At 35.1% G+C, this 24,253-nt stretch overlaps 1 protein-coding gene across 2 annotated transcripts in view; it reads right to left on the bottom strand.

Annotated features, from left to right (window-relative positions):
* The window catches only part of LOC123524341 (phospholipid hydroperoxide glutathione peroxidase-like), a 35,481-nt gene extending 12,403 nt beyond the window's left edge, over positions 1-23,078 (bottom strand). The window contains exons 1-3 of one of the 2 annotated variants that reach the window (XM_045302463.2): positions 22,770-23,078; positions 9,093-9,184; positions 6,967-7,114 (exon numbers count right to left, since the gene is read on the bottom strand). In XM_045302463.2, the coding sequence (XP_045158398.2) occupies positions 6,967-7,114; positions 9,093-9,184; positions 22,770-22,790 (261 nt within the window). In that variant the 5' untranslated portion in view covers positions 22,791-23,078. Of the gene's footprint in view, positions 1-6,966; positions 7,115-9,092; positions 9,185-21,119; positions 21,274-22,769 lie in introns of those variants that run through there. The other variant, XM_045302462.2, reaches the window with a different exon arrangement.
* Positions 23,079-24,253: the final 1,175 nt, after the last annotated feature.

The raw sequence follows: 24,253 nt of genomic DNA, 5'->3' as shown, positions 1-24,253 counted from the left end.
TTCAACTTTGGGAAAAAAACATACATTTTTGCATTGGGATTACCTCCTTTTACCAGAGGTAGATTTATAGGGGGAAAAAGCCCTGTATAAATTTCCATGACCAATTGCAATCATTTGATATTGCATGGTACTTAATACCCGATATACAGGGCACACTAATGTAAGCTACTTATTAAGGCGTGTTGCAGTAATACTGACATATATATTCATTGTAAATTTAATTAAAGTACATAAATGTAAATTCCTAGAAGCTTTCCCTACATTTTGAGCAATTATACTTATAATTTTTATAAAGCTGAAAATGAACCAACATTTGAAGTAGACCTAGCTAGGTTTTCTTTTTTCCCTGACATCACAATACAAATTTTATCCTTTACTTCTGTTCTTACTGAATAAAGTTGTTTAAATTGATTTTTAATTTCCTTCATTTTTTAAGAGCCAAATACATAGAGTATATTTGTTTTTGTTTTCAATGGAAGATGAAAATATATATTTCACTGAGTGATACCAGATGCAATAACTGCAGGCTTAATTCACAAAAACTTTCCAGAAGGCAACTAGTAACTTTTTGCAGACGTCAAGCGTTTACACAAAATACCTCACATTCCAAAACAGGAAAAGAATTGTTTCCCTTGCCAAAATAAAATGTAACAAAAGTCTGGACTTGTAAGTTACTGTACATTATAACTGTTTCTGTATAACACTCTAACACTTGGAGTTAGTAATACCTTTTTATTAATTACAAAGATGTTGTTAAACAAAAATTTCTTAAATTGTAATACTAGTATCCACCAGTTTTGTAGGCCTGAGCCAGTATTTTCAAGGTAATTTGTAAAAAAGAGGGGGGGGGGATCAAAGTCTTGAAAGTACAATGTGCAATGGTGTGTACCCTTATATGAGTTTTCAATTGTTACCTCCAGTCCTCCCAATATAAATTTTGTCTCTGCATGAATCACATTTTCCCTGAACTCAATTTGATAAGCAATTTGATTATCATACAACTTGGTATTTAATGAAACTATTTTTCTGATGCAGAAAGTGAAATTATTTTTTTTATTAAATTCAACTTAAATATTCAAAATTCCAGAAAGACTGGAAATGGTGAAATACGTGTACATGATGATTTGATACAAGATGGGCAAACTCCTGTTTCATTTTCACAGAATTCTGTGAAACTACAATTCCCTCATAAAATCTTACTTTTCCTCATACTTATTTAACCTATTAAAACAGATCAATTTTTTATTAAGTGAGGGGTTAAGTTTACATTTCATCTTGGCCTACAACCAACTTTTTAATGAAAAAGTCTACATTAATCACTTTTTCATACTTTCGTTTAGCAGTTTGGATAAACTAACTATCAAGATTCACATAACAAATGAAAATGTATTGCCATAAAACATAAATAAAACAGAACTTTGTAATACTTCTGGAGAAATGTTTCTTGAATGTGAACTTTACCCTTTATCCTGCTTTTCTGACTGAAGTACATAGTTACCAAGATCCACCTGCATGGATTTGCAGGCTTATCTTGGTATGTACTGGTCGCATAGGCAGAATCACTTGTCGCCAGCAGGCTAAAAGTTAACCAAACACGCCTCTGGAACTTTTTGTCAAATGGGCATTCAAGATTTAAATTAAGGAAATGGCCACTTAAGTTTCAGAAATTTCAATTTGTTATTTACAATGGTCACATCAGGAATATGGATAGAATGACTCATACATCAGAATTATCAGGATAGTGTAATAAGGTCTACATCTGGAACAAATACTGCAATACAGTGAAACACAACATACTAGAGCAATACCAGCTCTAGTACCCATGCTAACTTGAACAATTCATGAGGACGCCTGCTGGTTTCCTTATATTTTCTATATTTGGGCCGCTTGAAACTCAAGTTAACTTGAGCATTTGTTTATCCTCTTGTCACCTCTTTAAGCAAGCAGCGTTCTATTTACTTCATATAATGCCAGTACTATTCATTGACAACCATCAAATGTCTCTGTACTTGCCGCAAACAGAATTTTCATTATATCTATTAGACCCTGCACTGTGAGTTAGGATAAAATCAATAAAATTCCATTGTCTCCTGGTGTTAGATCTGTTTTTCTTTCTAATTTTGTAACAACATAGGAATTATGAACTTACATGTACATTACTGATAAAAAGTATCAGAAAAACTAGAGAAGGTCAGTATGCAATTCTAATTGCTAAATCCTATGCTAAATGCAAAATAGTTACAGCTAAGAACCAAATCATATTTAAATGCTTATGCCAAAAGTCAAATATCTTATGCTACCTGCCAAATGCTAAATGCAAATTGTCAACTTCCTTAACTTTATGTTTGAATGTAACTTTTAATCATTTGAAACCTATACTGTTCTACCAGGCAAATTTTAAACTGTAGCATGTTCTACCAGCCTTGCAAACATATCACAGAAACCGTCTCTAGAAAACAAGTGCTCTCAGAGGACAGAAAAGCTCCAATATTCAAAAGCCTTGTCACTAGAAAAATTAAGTAAATGAATACCAAACATCAATTAGCATTTTGCATTAAGAGTTTCACATTTAGCTTTTGACAATTATAAATCTAAGTATTTGGCACAAGTATTTAGCATAACACACAAAGGCCTTAAGTAAAAACCTCTGGAAGGCAATTACACCAAACTAACTGCCAAATAGTTTATGCAAAATGCTACTTTTCAAATCCTTAATGTCAAATACTGTTTTATTTAATGATAAATGCTTATTGTTGAATACATTGCGAAACGCTTATTCCAATAACAAGAAGGCAGTTTGAAAGACAGCTATATCCCCTGCCACTGTAATGGATAGTGAAAGGGTTTATAGTATTGGGTGGAACCATTAAACAATAGAGTTGTGACCTTGACCTTAAGCTGGAATATTACTGCCAAGTCATATTAAAATCCTTCAAGGGGTTATGTAGATACAGAGCAGACATAAAATAGAAGGCTCAAACCTTTGACCTTGAGTTGTGACCTTGACCTTGAGCCAACAAGACTGACTCATGAGTTCTGCATATTGTCTTGTTGAGGTGATTAATTGACCTAAGTTTCATGAAAATCCTTCAAGGAGTTTAGGAGATACAGACCTGACACAAAATGGAAGGCTCAAACATTTGATCCTGAGTTTGACCTTGACCTTAAGCTGACATGGCTGACTCATGAGTTCTGCACATCGTCTTGATGAGGTGACCATTTGACCCAAGTTTCTAGAAATTCCTTCAAGGGGTTTAGGAGATATAGAGCGGATACAAAATGGAAGGCTCAAACATTTGACCTCGAGTTGTGACCTTGACCTTGAGCCAACATGGCTGACTCATGAGTTTTGCACACTGTCTTGATAAGGTGATCATTTGACCCAAGTTTAATGAAAATCTTTCAAGGGGTTTAGGAGATACAGAGCGGACACAAAATGGAAGGCTCATGTGACCTTGACCTTGAGCCAACATGGCTGACTCATAAGTTCTGCATATCATCTTGATATGGTGATCATTTGACCCAACTTACATGATTAATGATTATCCTCCAAGGGGTTTAGGAGATACAGAGCGGACACGAAATGGAAGTCTCAAACCTTTGACCTTGAGTTGTGACCTTGACCTTGAGTCGACAAGGCTGACTCATGAGTTCTGCACATCGTTTTGATGAGGTGATCATTTGACTCACGTTTCATGATTATCCTCCAAGGGGTTCAGGAGATACAGAGCAGACACGAAATGGAAGGCTCAAACCTTTGATCTGGAGTTGTGACCTTGACATTGAGCCAACATGGCTGACTCATAGGTTCTGCACATCGTCTTGATCAGGTGATCATTTGATCCAAGTTCATGAAAATCCTTCAAGGGGTTTAGGAGATACAGAGCTGACACGAAATGTTACAGACAGACAGACGGAAGGACTGACAGAGACCATTCCTATAGCCCCCCCCCCCCACCCCACCACCTGTGGCGGGTGGCGGGGGATTAATAAAGAGCTGAACTAATACATCAGTAGATGAATGCATCCTTTAAACAGTCATTGGCCATCATTATAGGATTTTGTCTCTGTTAAAAACGTATTTTCTAAACATTTTACAGTAAACAGTTTTGGTCTCACGTTCTCATGAGCGGTAGATCATGTTAATGCTTTAAATCAGACAGGTGGCATATTATGTGTTTTCAAATAATTACATTCATTTGTTTAAGCCATACAAATCATTATCTCATTAAGTTAAAGAGTTTGACTATTAGCATTTATTATCTGACAATAAGCATTACCTATTTGATAATTAGTTTTTGGCATTTAGCATTTAATATATGGCATATAGCTTTGGAATGTAACAATTTGCATTAAATTGTTGGCATTTTTAAGTAATTCACAATTACCATTAAACATTTGTCATTTAGCATTTGGTTAATTAGCATGGCACGCCAGCTTTCGATTGATACCTATCTACAGTTTAGATCATATGAGCCACACCATGAGAAAACAAAGTGCATTTGTGACCAGCATGGATCCAGACCAGCCTGTGCATCCGCGCAGTCTGGTCAGAATCCATGCTATTCGCTTTCAAAGTCTATTGCAATTAGAGAAACCGTTAGCGAACAGCATGGCTCCTGATCAGACTGCCCGGATGCACAGCTGGTCTGGATCCATGCTGGTCACAAATGCACTACGTTGGTTTCCTCATGGTGCAGCTCAAATATATTTTCACTCTCATGGTACAACTTGTGAGCCACAAAATTTATAGCCTCTTGGCTTTCAAGCCAAGGACAGCCCTTAGATATTTTAAGTGTTAAAACTACATAAACAGATGGTCTATAACACTTCAACACTTCAATCTGCCTTTTTCCTAATCCTTGCTATTCTGCAGACAAGGATCCATGTAAATCCATTATTGGACTGCAGTCAATTTAGAAAATCATTCTGGTTTTTAAAAAAAAAAATCTACGAAGCATTTTTCTCTCCTGATCACCTGATCATTGCTGTCGCCACTGGTAATGATTTTTTTAAATCCACTTTTTCTCTAAAACTTTATAGGCTATTGCTTTGAAACTTTGCAGACTTGTTATGTTATCATGATAAGTTCAGTGTTGGCAAAGAACCATAACTCTTGCTTGCATTTTCTCCAAATTATTGCCCTTTTTTGAACTTAGAAAATTTCAAATGCTTGGTTAAAATGGTTGTTCAGGTCCGCATTACTAAAATACAATAACAGTGTAGCTTTGAAACTGTGCAAACTTGTTTATCATTATTTGGTATGTAGGCCAAGAAACATAACTCTGATAATGTATGTCAAAATAATGGCATTTTATGTTCTTTGAAAACTGGAAATTCTTGATTAAAATTTTTGTTTTATGAGAGCTATAGCTTTGGAACTTTGAATATTTGTTTATTATCATTAATTTAGTAAGTAGGCAGGTCAAGATCCATAACTCCCTTAATGGGTCTTTTTAACTTGTGAAATTGGTATTTCTTGGTTCATTTTTTGTTTAAGTTCACTTTTCTTGGAGATTATTGCTTTGAAACTTTATATATTTTTGTCATCACTAGGTGAGTAAGAAGGCCAAAAACAATAACTCTTTTTCTTGCATACTGCCTTAGTGAAACAGTTACGGTTAACGAGTGCTGTCACCCGCAAGCACAGAGCTCTCATTACTAAAATATTTACTCACTTCAATATGGCATTTTGTCTTGAATGGAAATCTTGATTAAAATTGTTTTATGGACATACTTTGAACTTGATATTTGTTATATCATAATTTAGTAATAGGCAGGTCAAGTCCTAACTCCCTTAATGGTCTTTTTAACTGGAAATGTAGTCTGTTCATTCTGTTTAGTTCCACCGTATGGTAGATTATTGCTTTGAAACTATATATTTGATCACTAAGTGAGTAAGAAGATACATGTAACTTAAACCTTGGGTTAAGCTAGAACCTCCTTGTAAAGCAAGATTTAGGAGTACGAAATAAAGTAGGCAAGCCCATACAATAAATATAGCTTGTTAAATTACAAATGAAAATTTATGACCTTCACCGAATGTTACAGGGAAGAGGAGAAACCAAGACCTTTCGACTCACAATTCGCGTGCTTTTTTTAGCTGATGTAGTTCTTCAATCATACCTCATTTAGATGCGACATTCAATATCAACATACATTGATCCCCTGAAGGAAAAAAACAGATTGTTACTGAACATCCTACCTCTTCAACACTCCAACTAATCCTCACTACTGAAAATAGTTAACCGATTCCACAAACACCATTACCGATAATAACTGTTACTGTATCTATTACAATCTTTGTTTAAATTTCTTTTGTTTATATACTTTTACTTAGAAATACGTCATTTATTTTACACCCTCATTAAATACAAAGCAGCATAAAGCCGAATCTGTGTAAACCAGATGACAAAGTTGAACTTGAAATAGAAAACATTTATACAAGATTTCATTGTAGGTCAGGAATTTATTAATATTTTTTTAAAAACTTTTACTATTTAACGAAAGAAAGATGTATGTTTTAAATGATTTGGTTACATCGATTAAACTATGCATTACCAACATTAATTAAAATTTAATGTTGACGAACTTGGGTCCAAAGATGGTAAAATGTAAGTGGAAAATGTTTGCGTAAATGCTATTGTATTAAAGTTCTGTTTGTTTTTTTTATATTTGTTATTTGTGTATTTATTATCCTTAATGTTTGAAAATAATTAATTAAATATCTAATTAATTAATAACTTAATATGAAATTGTAAAATTAAAAAGGATAAAAATCTCCTTCATCCTACGTGTAAGAAAATATAACTCTTGTGCACCACGTCCATTTTGCCTACAAACTTTTGAACTTCTGAATTCCGGAAACTTCCAAAAACCGAACTTTTAGGCTGGTCCGGTGGTCGTTCGGTTTTCGGAAGTTACACTGTATATGCTTGTTTAAATTACAAAATGAAAATTTATTACCTGTCCACCGAACTGGTTACAGGGGAAGAGGAGAATACGAAGACCTTTCGACTCAGCATATTCGGCGTGCAATTTTTTAAGCTGAGTGTAGTTCTTCACAGTCATACCTCATTTAGATGCGACATTCAATATCAAACATACATGACCCCTGAAAGGTAAAAATAAACAGAATGTTACATAACATCCACCTCTTGCAACAGCTCCAACTAATCCTCACTACCTTGAGAAAATAGTTTTAACCATTCCACAAACACCCATTACCGAAATAACTGTTACGTCATGCTACTTTTACATCTTTTGTTTAAATATTTTTGTTCTAATATACTTTTACTTAAGAAATACAGTCATGTTATTTTTACACCTCTCATTAAAATACAAAGCAGCATTAAAGGCCCTGAATCCCTGTGTAAACCAGATGACAAAGTTTTGAACTTGAAATAGAAAAACATTTTGACTAAGTTTCATGTAGGTCAGGGAGAAAATTTTGTCACAATGTTTTTTTAAGATTTGACATTGTGACCTACTTTTCACTCCCCCATAATTCATCTAGATTTTAAGCAAGGTAAACATTTTCACCAAGTTTCATGTATACCTGGCAGAAAATGCCACATCTACTGTTGTCTTTTTTATTCAACCCAGTGACCTAATGTTTGATCCAATACCATCCAGTTCCAAAGACTACCAAAATTTCTACGAGTTAACGTAATGACCTAGCTTTTGAGCTACATTCTGACCAAGTTTCATTTAGACTGGGACAAATTGTTGTGACCAGAAGACTGTTTTAAAACGATACAACTGATGACAAGTCACAATTTAAATTACATAAATGTAATTTAGCAATTGGGGCTGAACTGAGCAAAGAATTCGAACAAAACTGCATCGTTCTCCATTTGGATCAAAGATTACTATAAATATTACCTAAAACCACAGGCCCCATCTAATGGTATCCTTATTGTTTGGCATTTATTTAGTAGTTTTCTTACTATAGTTTTCTTACTATATAAATGCCATACCATAAAGACACCCTTAGATGGGGTCTGTGCCTAAAACATACAAGTCAAGGCAGATATCTATTATCAACTCTTCCTACCATTCATTTAACCTAATTACCATTCTTAATTTATAAAATGTACTGGTCCATCACTAAATTTGAGCAGTACCATTTATTATTCGAAGGGGTTTTCACTAAAAATTTACAGACTGAATACCAAACAGTGCAACCATGATCAGCCTGCACAGATGAGCAGGCTAATCTTGGTCTGCACTGATCGCAAAGGCAGAATCACTTGCCGCGGGCAGGCTAATGGTTAATTATCAGCACATTTCAAACCATTAATTATTAAATGATGATAATTAATAATCTTTGTTACAGTGACATTCAGAACATAAACTGAATCTATGGCATTAAGTTTTATTTTAATTCAAATACAATGAACCTGGGTTGCATTTTTTATTAACATTTTAAGCAGCTCAAACAAAGGGACTTTAGGGTGCTAGTAAATAAGAGTTGTCAACACGGCAGTGTGCTTGACTATTCAATAATGTTCAGCAAGATGTTATTATCATACATAAAAGTGTGAGAAATGTTCATTAAAAGGAAATATTTCAATCCATTCCCACAAGTGGTTTAACTGAGATACCAGCTTAAAAACAAAAACTTAACAAAATTGGGACACCAACGCAGACGCCAACACAAATGCTGACTCACAGGCGAATTCAATAGCTCTTCTTATTCTTCGAATAGTGAAGTTAAAAATGCATCTTTAGCATAATTTTAAATCACCAAATTTTATACCGTAAACCCCCAAATAAATGCCCCCTGGTATGTTATATTTATTGAAAGTGATGCTTATTAACAGAACAACTTTATTTTAGACTTTTCAATTTTGTGAGCGAATAAAGTTATAAATTAAACTTGTAATTAATTGATTTAAACAATTTCAAACTTCATGTATAACTGAACTGTTTCCGAATGCTCATCATTAACAGGTTCCATTCATTAACAATTAGTAACTTACATTCATTAAATAAACTGAGTGAGTGCAAAGAAAAGAGGAAATTCAGGCAAGAACTGTGTTAATTAATCATAAAACATTCTCTTTTTTTCCTTCTTCCACAAAACATACCTGTATTTTTCTAGAGATACATCATTTCCATCAATGTCTTTGGCAGTAAACTGGTAAATGCTTGAAGCAGATTTCCAGTCCTGGGAAGTTGCCTGAAAATAATAACCAGAGGCTTAGAAATAACAATGATATTCTGAATCATCAACAAATGAGCCGCACCATGAGAAAACCAACATAGTGCATTTGCGACCAGCATGGATCCAGACCAGCCTGCGCATCCGGGCAGTCTGGTCAGGATCCATGCTGTTCGCTAACGTTTTCTCTAACTGCAATAGGCTTTGAAAGCAAAAAGAACGGATCCTGACCAGACTGCGCGGATGCGCAGGCTGGTCTGGATCCACAGCGTTCGACACTGACGGTGTCCCGGGATCCCGAGGACACCAAAAATCCGCAAGGGATCCTAAAGTTCACAATTTCGGTGTTCCGTCGGGACTCTTGAGTTTCAGATAAAATATGATTCTAAAAAAATGAAATTCCCCAGTCTTGTTCGCTCAAACATCAGTCTTTTGCTAAGCAGGGCATTCAGTTGACCCGAGGTCCCGGGTTTTGACCCGCGAAAATCGAGAAAAACTCGTATTTTACCCGCATAAATTACAGCACGTGCGTTGGCTTGACTCGCGGAAATTTACTTAGATGCGTTCCAAGTTCAATAGTTCTGCCCCCTGTCAATCAAAATCCCAGTGAATTTCAATATTGTTAGCCGTCACAAGCGGAAATATGGCAGTAGGCGGAGCGTCGTATGTTAATTAGCTACCAACAGATGTCAGTCACGCCACGCGCCAAATGACACGTGCTTATCTCGCGGTTTGTATTAAGTACAATATGCCTTGTCATTATCAAAGGTGTTTATTGATCAATGTTTACAAGTTAATTGATAAACAATGCAGCCTTAGATTATCGTGTTTGTACCATTATTTTGTGTGCTCGATATGATTACATGAGCCGGTCGGCCGTTACGGTCTATAACAAATTTATTATCATTGCCGAGGCTTTGTTTGGGCAAAACAAATTAAATAAGCAGAAATTATACGTGGTTTGATGAGAAAATAAAGTTAAAACAGTTATCTTTTCAAGAACTTTAACTGTTACTTTTGTTTTTCGTATTTGTCACTCGTTTTCTAGACCGGCATTTTCGAACATTTTTATCATTTCTTACAAGATTTTTCTAGTACAAACTAAAATAAAAAGCCAATAAAACGTCTGCATTTACGAAAATTATGATCACTGTTGCCAAAGCAGCTCTTGTTTAGAAGAATTTGCTGATAATAAAAGCATGCAAACACTAAACCCCACCCACTTTTAGGCAATGTGCAAAATAAAACAACTAAAATATGAAATGTTTAAGAAAATCTGTTATGACCAATGTACTAGTTTTAGATAAAGTCTGTGGGAGTTGCATTAATAAGGCCTAAAAAATCTTTGTATCTGGTAACATGCTCAAAAAATTAGGGTAGGTAGGTCGGAACATTTTTTTTTTTTTTTGATTTTTTTTTTTATTTAAGAGAGACTTTTCGGATTTTTTTTTTATGTCAAAAAAATGATTACAAATAAGGGGGAATGAACTAGGCGGCATACATTTAGACGAACTACAACAAATGGCAGAGGAGCGATGGTAGTGAAGATGAGGGGGAAGAGGACTTGGACAGAAATGACATTATTCTTTTACAGCAAAAGTCATACAAGCTATTGTTGTCATTGATGTAAAATGGAAATAAAGTGGAAATAAAATACATGTAGTACTGTAAACAGTTGTGTTTGTTAGATTTTAGTTTTTTCATGTTCTTACCACATTTTGGTATCAGGGACTCCTAATTTTCAGCAGGGATTCCTAAATTTCCCAGCAGGTATTCCTTTGGGATACCTGGCCAAAAAGTTAGTGTCAAACGCTGATCCATGCCGGTCGCAAATGCACTTTGTTGGTTTTCTATGGTGCAGCTCATTTCTTTAATTCTACTGATTGAACATTTTGCAAATACTGTGAAATCATTAATAATGGTGTTTAAGTTCAAGGTTTACACAATCCTTAAAATTCAATCCAAACTTCTTCATTTAAATCCTTCAAGATCCATAATGCTTAAAATTTCTATCTTAAAAACAGATGAAACTGCTTTTCAAATAGATGTTATGGCAGATAAGTCATACATGTACTTACATGTTTAGAAAAGCACTACTTTTATTATTGCACATGAACTGTTATAGTTAGAGCCATAAAGGGAGGTAATAAAATAAAATCAATTTAACAAAACATTCTAGTATATTCAGCAATATTCAAACCTTTGACAAATGTTCATGAAAGTAACAATTAGAAATAGGATTTATTAAGAAATTAATGTATTTTATGTTCATAATGGAAAATGTGGCTGCCACATTTAAACAAAGGCATTATGAGCCTTTAAAACTGGAAATCCAGGAATTAATTTGTGAGCACATGGCCATCTGAATCAAAACCATGAAATTAAATTATTTTTAGTATCTATAATGTATGCAGGTTATTTGTTTGTTTGTTTGTTTTGGGTTTAACGCCGTTTTTCAACAGTATTTCACTCATGTAACAGCGGGAAGTTAACCTAACCAGTGTTCCTGGATTCTGTACCAGTACAAACCTGTTCTCCACAAGTAACTGCCAACTTCCCCACATGAATCAGAGGTGGAGGACTAAAAATTTCAGACACAATGTCGTTTATCAAATCGTCACGGAGAACATAATTATGCCCCGCCCGAGGATCCAACTCACGACCCCGCGATCCGTAAAACGACGCTCTACCTACTGAGCTAAGCGGGCGGGTTAGTATCGATAATGTATGCAGGTTATTTGTTGTTGGATGTAAGATGGAAAATCTTTACAAAATGAACACCAAATAAACAATAGTTGGCCCAATGAAAATATACAAGATCTCATGTCTGTGAGTGAAAAATACTTTCATCTTAAATGAAAAACTAAAGTGTGTCTGTAGGACACAGGGTGTGCCCCCCACTGATAAATTTGTCACAAAGAAGGGGCAATAATTCAAATGTTTGCAGTCTTAATGGGGTATAGCCTCAACAAAAATTTTATAAAAGGATTCGTTATTCTAGGCCATATACTTTTTGAGCTATGAGCATCACAAACAAAAAATCCACTATTTTGGCTATTTCAAGGGCTATAACTCTGTAATTAGCACTAAGATTCTCAAGAAGAATGCCAAGTGTGCAAGGTCACATCATGATAAAGACTTGAGCAAGGTTTCATAAATTTACATCAAATAGTTTTTGAGCTAGGCCTGTCACAAGGTGAAAATGTGCATTTTTGACTATTTCAGGGGCCATAACTCTGAAAATAGGGGGCAGACTTAGACGAAAAATAGGAAGTGCGCAAGTTCATATCATGATAAAGACTCATGCAAGGTTTTATCAATTTATATGACATACTTATTTTAGCTAGGCGCGTCCCAAGGTGAAAATGTGCATTTTTGACTATTTCAGGGGCCATAACTCTAAAAATAGGGGGGCGGACCGACAAAAAATAGGAGGTGCGCAAGTTCACATCATGATTAAGACTCTTGCAAGGTTTCATGAATCCATATCAAATACTTTTTGAGCTCAAGGTGAAAATGTGCATTTTTTACTATTTCAGAGGCCATAACTCTAAAAATAGGGGGCGGAGCCAGATAAAAAATAGGAGGTGCGCAAGTTCACATCATGATTAAGACTCATGCAAGGTTTCATGAATCCATATCAAATACTTTCTGAGCTAGGCGTGTCACAAGGTGAAAATGTGCATTTTTGACTATTTCAGGGGCCATTACTCTAAAAATAGGGGGCGGAGCCAGACGAAAAACAGGAGGTGCGCAAGTTCATATCATGATAAAGACTCATGCAAGGTTTCATCAATTTATATCAAATACTTTTTGAGCTAGGCGCGTCACGAACTTCGGACGGACGGACGCCCAGACGGACGGACGCATGGACAAGACCAAATCTATATGCCCCCCACCACTCATGGGAGGCACAATAAACAAGTTTTATTTTTACTTTATATAAAATGTATGAATCTGAAACTTTTCTCTGTGAACTTACCAGACATACTATTTTCACTGTTGTATTTCAATCACTAAGGCACTGAAAAACATGTACTTTTCTTTCTTTAAAGTACATGTACTTTGTATCTTTTTTTGTACAATATAATAAATCAAAACTTTTATTTTCTTTTGTTCATTGTACGGTATTGTATAATGCTGTGATGTTATAACCAATAATGGCCCATTCTTGCCTCTTCTGCAGGGGTGGGAACACAATTTTTTGGGGGGTTGGGCTAAGGAGAATTGATCATTGGTAGCATCTTGAAACATAAAGTTCCAAGTCATTTAATATTTCATGCATTCAACCAAAACAGCTGCTGAATACCTGTAAATAATGAACGCTAAGGGCGGTGCATTTTGCAAAAGGGGAGTATTTATTGAAGCGCCCAATTTCAAGTTATATTTCCGAAAGAGAATATTGCCATAAATCAAATGTCTAATGAATGAATTTTAACCAGTTTTATCAATATACTACTAAAATACACTTATGACATGACTAAAACAAAATTGTAAATACGAGGGAGAGAGGGGCCGCTGAGTTAACGGGTATATGTTATTTGATGTAACCATGAATTTGCAAATTTCAAATTTTATATCGATATTATAAAGATAATCAGGGATATTTTTTTGTTTGCTGGGATTAAATTTTATGGATTGACGTAATCAATCCCACACAAACATGAATGACTTCACAGTTACAGTCCTCACTTGTACTCAAAATGAATTACTCTATAATTTATAACTCTATAAATTGCCTGAAAGAAGGAAATACTACATTAATTTTATAAAGGGCACTCCAAATTTTCACTTTTCGAGTGAATGTAATGACCAAGTTACTCATAAAGTTTTTATTAAACGTATCTGAAGTACCTCTTTGCAAAATGTACAGGGAATATAAAACAGCCACTTCAGGGTGCCAAATTCATCTGACCAGAGGAACAGGGGTCACCAATGGTGCCAAATGCACAGATTTAAAAAAATCTGGCGCTTAAATTTGGATCAATTGGAGAAAGTTTCAGGCGACAACAAAGCAAAGATCGGGCCAAGACATTTTTTCATTGACACAAATGATCATCCTACATTGTCGCTGTAAAGTCTGCCACCAGCGTTCGACACTAACGGTGTCCCAGGATCCCGAGGACACCAAAAATCCGCAAGGGATCCTAAAGTTCACAATTTCGGTGTTCCGTCGGGACTCTTGATTTTCAGATAAAATATGATTCTAAAAAAATGAAATTTCCCAGTTTTGTTCGCTCAAACATCGGTCTTTTGCTAAGCCAGGGCGTTCAGTTGACCCGAGGTCCCGGGTTTTGACCCGCGAAAATCGAGAAAAACTCGTATTTTACCCGCATAAATTAAGGCACGTGCGTTGGCTTGACTCGCGGAAATTTACTTAGATGCCTTCCAAGTTCGATAGTTCTGCCCCCTGTCAATCAAAATCCAAGTGAATTTCAATATTGTTCGCCGGCACAAGCGGAAATATGGCAGTAGGCGGAGCGTCGTATGTTAATTAGCTACCGACAGATGTCAGTCACGCCACGCGCCAAATGACACGTGCTTATCTCGCGGTTTGTATTTAGTACAATATGCCTTGCCATTATCAAAGGTGTTTATTGATCAATGTTTACAAGTTAATTGATAAACAATGCAGCCTTAGATTATCGTGTTTGTACCATTATTTTGTGTGCTCGATACGATTACATGAGCCGGTCGGCCGTTACGGTCTATAACAAATTTATTACCATTGCCGAGGCTTTGTTTAAAAATTAAATAAGCAGAAATTATACGTGGTATGATGAGAAAATAAAGTTAAAACAGTTATCTTTTCGAGAACTTTAACTGTTACTTTCGTTTCTCGTATTTGTCACTCGTTTTCTAGACCGACATTTTCGAACATTTTTATCATTTCTTACAAGATTTTTCTAGTACAAACTAAAATAAAAAGCCAATAAAACGTCTGCATTTACGAAAAATATGATCACTGTTGCCAAAGCAGCTCTTATTTAGAAGAATTTGCTGATAATAAAAGCATGCAAACACTAAACCCACCCACTTTTAGGCAATGTGCAAAATAAAACAACTAAAATATGAAATGTTTAAGAAAATCTGTTATGACCAATGTACTAGTTTTAGATAAAGTCTGTGGGAGTTGCATTAATAAGGCCTAAAAATCTTTGTATCTGGTAACATGCTCAAAAAATTAGGGTAGGTAGGGCGGAACATTTTTTTTTTTTTTAATTTTTTTTTATTTAAGGGAGACTTTTCGGAATTTTTTTTTATGTCAAAAAAATGATTACAAATAAGGGGGTTATAAGGGGGAATGAACTAGGCGGCATACATTTAGACGAACTACAACAAATGGCAGAGGAGTGCGATGGTAATGAAGATGAGGGGGAAGAGGATTTGGACAGAAATGACATTATTCTTTTACAGCAAAAGTCATACAAGCTATTGTTGTCATTGATGTAAAATGGAAATAAAGTGGAAATAAAATACATGTAGTACTGTAAACAGTTGTGTTTGTTAGATTTTAGTTTTTTCATGTTCTTACCACATTTTGTTATCAGGGACTCCTAATTTTCAGCAGGGATTTCTAAATTTCCCAGCAGGTATTCCTTCAGGATACCTGGCAAAAAAGTTAGTGTCGAACGCTGGCCACATCGCCTAATTACATCAACCCCCCCCCCCCCCCCCACCCACCCCGGGACAGAGGAGAAACTTCCCAGAATAGATAAGATAGATACAGATATCTTTTAGATACAATCAACTTAGCCTAGCTCTTTGCTAACAGACAGCCTGACTCTTTAATGTGAGAGGTGTACAGCCCCAATACACACAACCCTCTTTCCACCCTGAGAACCCGTACTGGAGTTTTAGTTTTAATATCTAAATGGCATTATCATCAAACATCGTAATCAGTTTTATGGACATCTTGTATTCTAAAAGCACTTCCTATATAACAACATACCATATATTATTTCTGCAAACTGGTACTTGCTGCTATTAGCCTAATGGACAAGAATTCAGAACTTAAATTTTAATGGCTCCTTTTCAATGAAGCACTTTAATTAAAGAGTCATCTGGAAACAATTTTCACAGCTTTCCTGCATCAAACTGCAGTATAATGAAAGATATCTTTACATAATTAATTAAGGATGAAAATGAGCATACTTCATTACTTGACACACTGCCAGCCTTCAACTGTACTGCTATTAATTTGTGTTTTGGGCAATTAACTTGTTGTTTGATGGTGTTTCCATATCAAACCTGATTAATGAAAACAAAATGTACAACTTATTCAGGCAAAACTATTGTTATTTTGCAAAATCACTTTTTCACTGTGTCGGGATGGGTTGTGGGGTAGGGCTGCGAGGTTAGGGAAGAAACACCTTTTCACTGATCATGAGGTGAAATGATTTTGATAATTTCAGTATCTTATAGCAGAAGACTGTTACCGACTCACTGCTTTAATTTCTGTTTGGACTTAACTTTGTGTGCATTGACAGAATCAATGAAAACTGCATCTCTTTTATTAATTATAATATTACTGTTACGATAAATACACAAGCCTCATAGAATAAAAGGGCAGTTTGAAGGGCAGCTTGGCGCCACTTCAAATGGGGCATGGCACTGCGCCATGTTGAAAAGGCCTGCAGGAAACACTACAGTAAATGAACTCAACACAGCTGGTTTTTATTTTTTTGTTCAATTTAAAGGTTGCTCTCCAACTTTTGACGGTGACGGTGGCGAAGACTCCTCCGCACAGTATTTAATGAGCAGAATCACTAACCTTTAGAAAGCTAGCTGGACGGGCTGACTTCCTCACATGTAAGAATTCTACAGCAAAAGTGGTTTGAAGTCAGTGACCTTAAACACTTGGCTATGGAGCCCCCTGGTTTCCATAAAATAAATATTGCTAGATTCATTAGAAAATGGCAAAACAGCAAACAAGGCCATTCATTTACCTTATAAAACTGATACTTTATAATAAAGTTTATTCATAAACATGCATTATGAACACAAATAATTGTAAATTTTATGCAAGGCTTTTTTGCCTAGTTAGGCATGACCATTAAGAAAATTGTTAACATTACCAGGGCTTTTTTTGCCAAAATTGTGAAGGGGTCTGGGCCTTGGTCATTTGGAAAAAAAAATAACAAGGTAAATGGGAAAATTGTGAAAAATTAATTATGAGCAAATTTACAAAAATTCCACGAACAAATAATGAAGAGAACAAGAGCTGTCAGTGGACAGCGCGCTCGACTATTCTCAGTGCTTGATAGTATAATATAAGCAATGAGTAAAACTTTAACATTACAATAAGCATATTATAAGTCAAAAAGGGGCCATAATTCAGTCAAAATGCTTGATAGAGTTGCCTCCTCCTTTCTACAGACTGGGGTCATGATGGTAAACAAGTACTGTGAAATCATTAATATTCATGGGGGACTAATTTTTGTTGATTTCGTGGTTGGGTCAATCAACGAAATTTAATCCCAACGAACAAGTAAAATTCCCATAAATTTTATGTTCAAAAGCTGAAATCCACGTATTCATATCCCCACGAAATTGCCGTTTTAACAAAACCAAGAAATTTCATGCCCACGAAATTAATTGATTTTACAGTATGCAAAATATGAAAGCAATATCTCAATGGACTTTGAAAATATTTGAGGTGGTACGCAAACTTTAACATTTATTCTATGTCAAAAAGGGGCCATAATATAGTCAAAATGCTTGACAGAGCTGCCTCCTCCTTTTTTCAGACTGGGGTCAAGATGGTAAACAAGTATGCAAATATGAAAGCAATATCTAAATGGACTTTGAAAATATTTGGGGTGGTACGCAAACTTTAACATTTGTGTGACGCTCACGCTCACGCCGACACCGGGGCGAGTAGGATAGCTCCCCTATTCTACGAATAGTCGAGCTAAAAATGGCTTTAAATATTACATCATGGCCTAAAGAAAGACAAACCTATAAGTTTCTACACATTTATCCAGTAAAAATTGGACTTATCTGTTATTGCTTGTGTTGTTTTTTTCAGGGGAAATAGTGGCAGCAGTTAAAGAAAATAAATCCTGTTGCTATCTTTTTGTTTCTGGACATTTGATAAGCCATGTAATACAGTATGCATGCTTGTTTATAATCGCTACAGAAATAAATCTCATTTGATTTCAGTACTAATTTTCTTAGATAAACTGCTATACCACTTGATTCGATTAACAATTATTTATGAACTTACAATCCTCTGAAATGAAGTTTACTGGAACATAAACAACTAGAGTTGTCACAGGAGTGACAAATTATACACCCACAATATGGCCTTGTCATAGAACTAAGTCAATGTCAAAGCTGAACTTGCTTGACCTTTGCCCTACTGACCTCAAAATCAATAAAGGTCATCTGCTGGTCATTATCAACCTCCCTATGAAGTTTCATGATCGTCGGCCCAAGCGTTCTCAAGTTATTGTCCGGAAAAGGTTTTAATGTTCCAGGTCACTCTGACCTTTGACCTTTGGAACTCAAAATCAATACAGGTCATCTGCTGGTCATGACCAACCTCCCTATTAAGTTTCTTGACCCTAGTCCCAAGCATTCTGAAGTTATTGTCCGAAAACCGTTCAAATGTTCCGGGTCACTGTGACCTTGACCTTTGACCTATTAACTTCAAAGTCGAACTTGACCTGTATTTTATGATGTTTCACCTGTGTACCAAAATTTATGATCCTAGGCCCAAGCGTTCTCAAGTTATCATCCGGAAACCATTTAACTCTTCAGAGTCACTGTGACCTTGACCTTTGTCAGACCTACAGACCTCAAAGTCGAACTTGACCTGTATTTCATGATGTTACACCTGTGTACTTAAATTTATGATCCTAGGCCAAAGCATTCTCAAGTTATCATCCAGAAACCGTTTACCTGTTCCTAGTCACTGTGACCTTGACCTTTGACCTACAGACTCAAAGTCAAATCTGACCTGTATTTCATAATGTTACACCTGTGTATCAAAATTTATGATTCTAGGCACAAGTGTTCTCAAGTTATCATCCGGAAACCATTTAACTGTTCCGAGTCACTGTGACCTTGACCTTTGACCTACAGACCTCAAAGTCGAACTTGACCTGTATTTCATGATGTTACACCTGTGTAACAAAATTTATGATCCTAGGCCCAAGCGTTCTCAAGTTATCATCCGGAAACCATTTAACTGTTCGGGGTCACTGTGACCTTGACCTTTGACCTACTGACCCCAGATTCGAAGTTGACCTGTATTTCCTGATGTTACACCCGTGTACCAAAAATCATTTAAATCAGTCAAACCTTTCATGAGTTATCATCCGGAAACCATGAAAATCAACAGACCGACCGACCACCAAGGTCACTCCTATATACCCCCCCACTCCCCCAACTTCGTGGTGGGGATGTATTGAAATTAAAACCTGATAATGTGAAATCGGCACGGAGATGTGATTTTTTCCCACCGCTTTGTGAAAAAAATAGTACAGTTTTGGATTGTGAAGGTGCCACAGATCGGCCCATCATAGAAGGATAAAAAGTCCTGATCACAATATTGGAGAAAATTTTGCGAAAAAAAATCCATACACAGGGTTGCCACTTAGTTGAGAAAATGAAATTCTCTGACCTTACTTTTAAGACAATTAACAATTAAAACTGTGCAAATTTATTTCAAATATAGAAAATTATCTTTGTTTTATGAAATTTTCAAAATCCAAATTATTTGGGAATTTTGTTTAAGCATTACGATGCTTAAAAGATGTGTTTACTGTAAAGTTTACTTGAAATTTATAACAAGTTGTTTCAATGAAAAAATAATTCGACTGTAATCATGTAATGAAATGGTTGTTTTAATAATGATTTCATGTTTTTCAACACTTAATAGTGCTTTTTTTTCCAGGATCTAAAAGGGGCATGGTGCTGTTGGATCAAAGGGGCACTTTTCAGCAGGCCGTTGCAACAAAAAGGGCAATCATTTCACCTTTCTTTATAGTCAGATAGTCATTATTTCATTCACTAAATCATAAGTTATTAAGTAACAATTAATCAATTAAAATCAATAAGAATTGTGTCTGATTACAATATTTTTTCGCTATCAAATGTTGAATTGAATTGTGTCTAATTACAATATTTTAGCTATCAAATGTTGAACTGAACCGTGTCTATTACAATATTTTAGCTATCAAATGTTGAATAGGACAATCAATCATTCACTTAAATCACTCAGTCATAAAATATGAGTCGTACAGGGCAATACCCTTCTCTAACAATGTTTCATTTATTACTCTTTATATATAAGTCCAAAAGGGGGCATAATTTGCTCAAAATACATGTCAGAGTTATGAAACTTGACCCAGTGAGGTTGGTAATTGTTTAAAATAAGTTTCAAAGCTATGTGCGTTTAAATGGTAGCCATATGTACTTGCATGCAAAACTTTAACTAAGGTGTGATGCCGACGCCAACGCCTTGGTGAGTAGAATAGTTAGACTATTCGAATAGTCCAGCTAAAAACGAACAAGAGACAGTGTTTAGATCCAGAGAATGCCCATTATCCTGGGGAAGTCTCCGACTTGTCTAAATAATGAGACCTTGGGCAGACCGATTTTACATTTTGATATTTTACGTTGTCTGATATCGACAAGTCAAAATAATATAACGATATTCAACTCTCGAGTACAATTATTTGGACTAGTCTCCGACATGTTTATAATAAGGTATATTTATATGACAATTAAATAAAAAATATAGCTTGCATATTTTCTAGTTTCAATGCAAGGTAAAATAAATTCACTAGGTCTTAATAAGTAAATAACTCGCAATTTTTTAAATTATATATAATTTATTAAAGCTGAAATTGCGAGTTATTTCGAGAACGAATGCAAATATTCTGCTCAATAATATACAGTTCGAAAAATCTTAGAGTCAGGAAAAAAAGTTGTAAAATCTTACCATGTTCTTTGATGAACAAGAAACTCCCATTAATTTACTGAGTCTAATCGCTGTCACGCGGATTGAGAGCATTAAAAGTAAACAAACAGTCGGGATATAAGGGATAATCTCAAAGTTATATTTCACACTATCTAGAGGCTCTTCTGCACGTATTCAAATAAATCGATATATCCATTTCTAAATGTTACTGTAATTATTCTTATTGTAATCATATGCCTTGTTCTAACATTAAATATTATTAAGGTAAAGTATCGAATCCCAGGAGACGCTAAATAGAACAATTAACCAATGTTGGGCCATCGCCCGCATGCAAAAAAAAAAATCACAAGGTAGATTATATCTAACAAAGGCTTGATTTTGATTGATGTGAAACAGAAAAAAATAACTACGCTTAAATCACATATATATTAAAATCTTTTTAACTTTCTTCATACTTCATAGAAAAATAATTGTACATATACTGTGATTTATTTCGAATTTCTACATACCAACTTTCATTTTCCAATAAAATGAAATAGTTTCTGTGCTTTTTAAAAGAAATTAAAATGTTCACCTTCCTTAGTATTGGACGTTACTTTATCCATTTGCATAACATAAAATTGCAACAGTGATCAATGAATTTCAGAAAAAATAAATCAACAAACTTGACCTACAAGTTATGACATATTTAGACAAATTAGAAAATAGCACCAACAACACCAAAAGAATCATTTGTCATTAACTAAATGAATCATTTTTTGTCAGCAATGAAAAGTTAATGCATACAGTCTTCGCAATATAGGCTTTAAAATGTTCGTTTCCGGTACCCTGACCTACCCTAAATTTTAGGCCCGACCCTAAATGTTTTCATGGCCTTGGAGAATATTTTTTCAACTTCTTAACAAACAGTTGCAAAGCATTAAACATGGTCAGTGATGCTAGAAACCAACTTACTGGTGCTCTAAAGGCATAACTCCTTATTTGTATTCATTTTTGACACAAAAAATAATTTCCGAAAAGTTCCACTTAATAACCCCCGCACCACCCCCCATTATTTTCGACTTGGTTATTTCAAAATTATTCCATGCATATCTGGAGGTTCGTGGGTTGTTCCAGAAGTAATGTCACTTCGTCCATTGCGCATGTATCTACTTATCTCTATTTCAAGCCTGTAATTACTCAAACAAAAGGCTATAAAAATATTCTTACATATACATGAGTAATACGCGACCAATATATTTCTCTCATAATCTGAGTTTACCCGTTTGGTTGTTTGCAATAGGACAAAACAGAAGACCATTTATTAAAAGAGTATTTTTCAACATTAACTTTCTTTCACTTTCTTTCCCTTTGTCGTTCAGGTCTCAGGCACTGGTCTAGGATTTTTCTTTTCAAAATCCTTTTTTTCATACAGACTTACTGCATTCATTAGTCAAATGGAAAAAACGATGACAAAAATCTGGTCATAGTATCATATACATTGACAAGGTGAACAATTAATTTACCGTTATATTTGATTAAATTTACATTTGAAAAATAATAAACACTAGAAACAATATTACGTACACGTACACGTTTGTTTGCATAAATAGTTTCATATGCTAATTTGTAACGACCGATATTTCAAGCACAGTATATTTTCTTAAGTATCGAATGTCGAACTTCTATTACCTGCGACTGATCTGCTCCCATATTCAACTCCAGTATTACATATTTGAAAAGAAAATGTTTTATCTATCCTTGCAACCGGAACGTTGTCAATATTCCCATATAAAATGTTCTTTTATCTTGTAATGAAATACAGCTCTATTATGAATATTTACGAAATCATTATGGTAAAGTATATTTCGTTTCCTTTACATAACTTGAGCCTAACACAACACTAAACTGTCAGTAATTCACGATGCATCGAATTTCATAAGCTAAAACTTTAAGAAACTGCTCATTTTTTACAAAAATGTTTGCAAATATCCTGTTTTACGTGTTTCGTTTCTTTCTTGTGTAAGTTTACTCTTCATAGAAGTCTTTAGTCGTAATTTGACTACTAAATAGACCGGGGTTGATTGTCAATGTACTACCGGGTATATAGCTGGCTGCACAGGCTTGAAACTATACCCTGTTACCCGAATTTAGTGAATCAGTAAAATTTACTGATTCTGTCGTGTTTAAATGCAGATCGTTGTGTAAAGCGACACCACTGTATCTACTAATACTTAAAAACTGGTAAAAAAACAGATTCGCCAAGACGACCATATTTCACATGTCTATATTTGCTAGCTACCTTGATTTTTTACTCGTTAAAATCTCTTTTCCTATTCTTGATTGTATTTCATTATTAAAGTCAGTTTGATAAATGTATTACTTGGGACAGGCTTGACACTCAAACTTCTTCAAGTACTAAACCTTTGGATTCATAACAGCATGTAACAGCCATGAAAATGTAAAATAACTTTGTCCGGTCATACCTGGAATATGCTTCTATATCATCAGTGGAATCTTTAATTAATACCAATGCAAATACCAACAAGGAAGACTGGTCATTTGGCATGCTTTACGTTGGGCGAAGCCAGATTATTCTCGTCTTTCAAGTGTTACAGCCATGAAGGAAGATCTGGACTGGTCGACAATCTCTAAAAACCGGAGATTTAAACTTCACATTCATTATGTTTTACAAAATCTACCATAATATTTGTTGCAATCACATTTCCATTTTACATGCAAATACCTATCATATATATTCACTATCACTTGGACACTTGGACAGTTACAGGCTGGCTATATATACCCTTGATTATGAACGGGTACTCGTTTTTCCCACATAGTACTATCTCTTGGACATCTGAACCAAGAGAGGTTGCGTTTGTTGTTGTTTTGTTGTTGTTGTTGTTTAACGTAGCTTTCCCTGTTGTATATCCACCTTTAATTTTTACAGCGATACTTTAATACGGGAACTATTCCAAAGAACATCCCCCAGCCAATGATAGTCAGATTTTCTATATACAGAAATAAGTTTTATATCTAACACCGGGCCATAATAAATAATAGCTGTAATAAAATCTCTTCAGTTTCAAATGATTTTAGTTCGTGTTTCGTATCTCATATATTTTTCATGTGCGGGCTCATTCATGATATCACAGCAGGGCCTCTTGATCAAA

The sequence above is a fragment of the Mercenaria mercenaria genome, chromosome 3 (genome assembly GCF_021730395.1).
Source record: "Mercenaria mercenaria strain notata chromosome 3, MADL_Memer_1, whole genome shotgun sequence".
NCBI classification, from domain to species: Eukaryota; Metazoa; Mollusca; class Bivalvia; order Venerida; family Veneridae; genus Mercenaria; species Mercenaria mercenaria.
The sequence above is the reverse complement of the archived record's forward strand: the minus strand, read 5'-3'. Positions and strand labels throughout refer to the sequence as shown.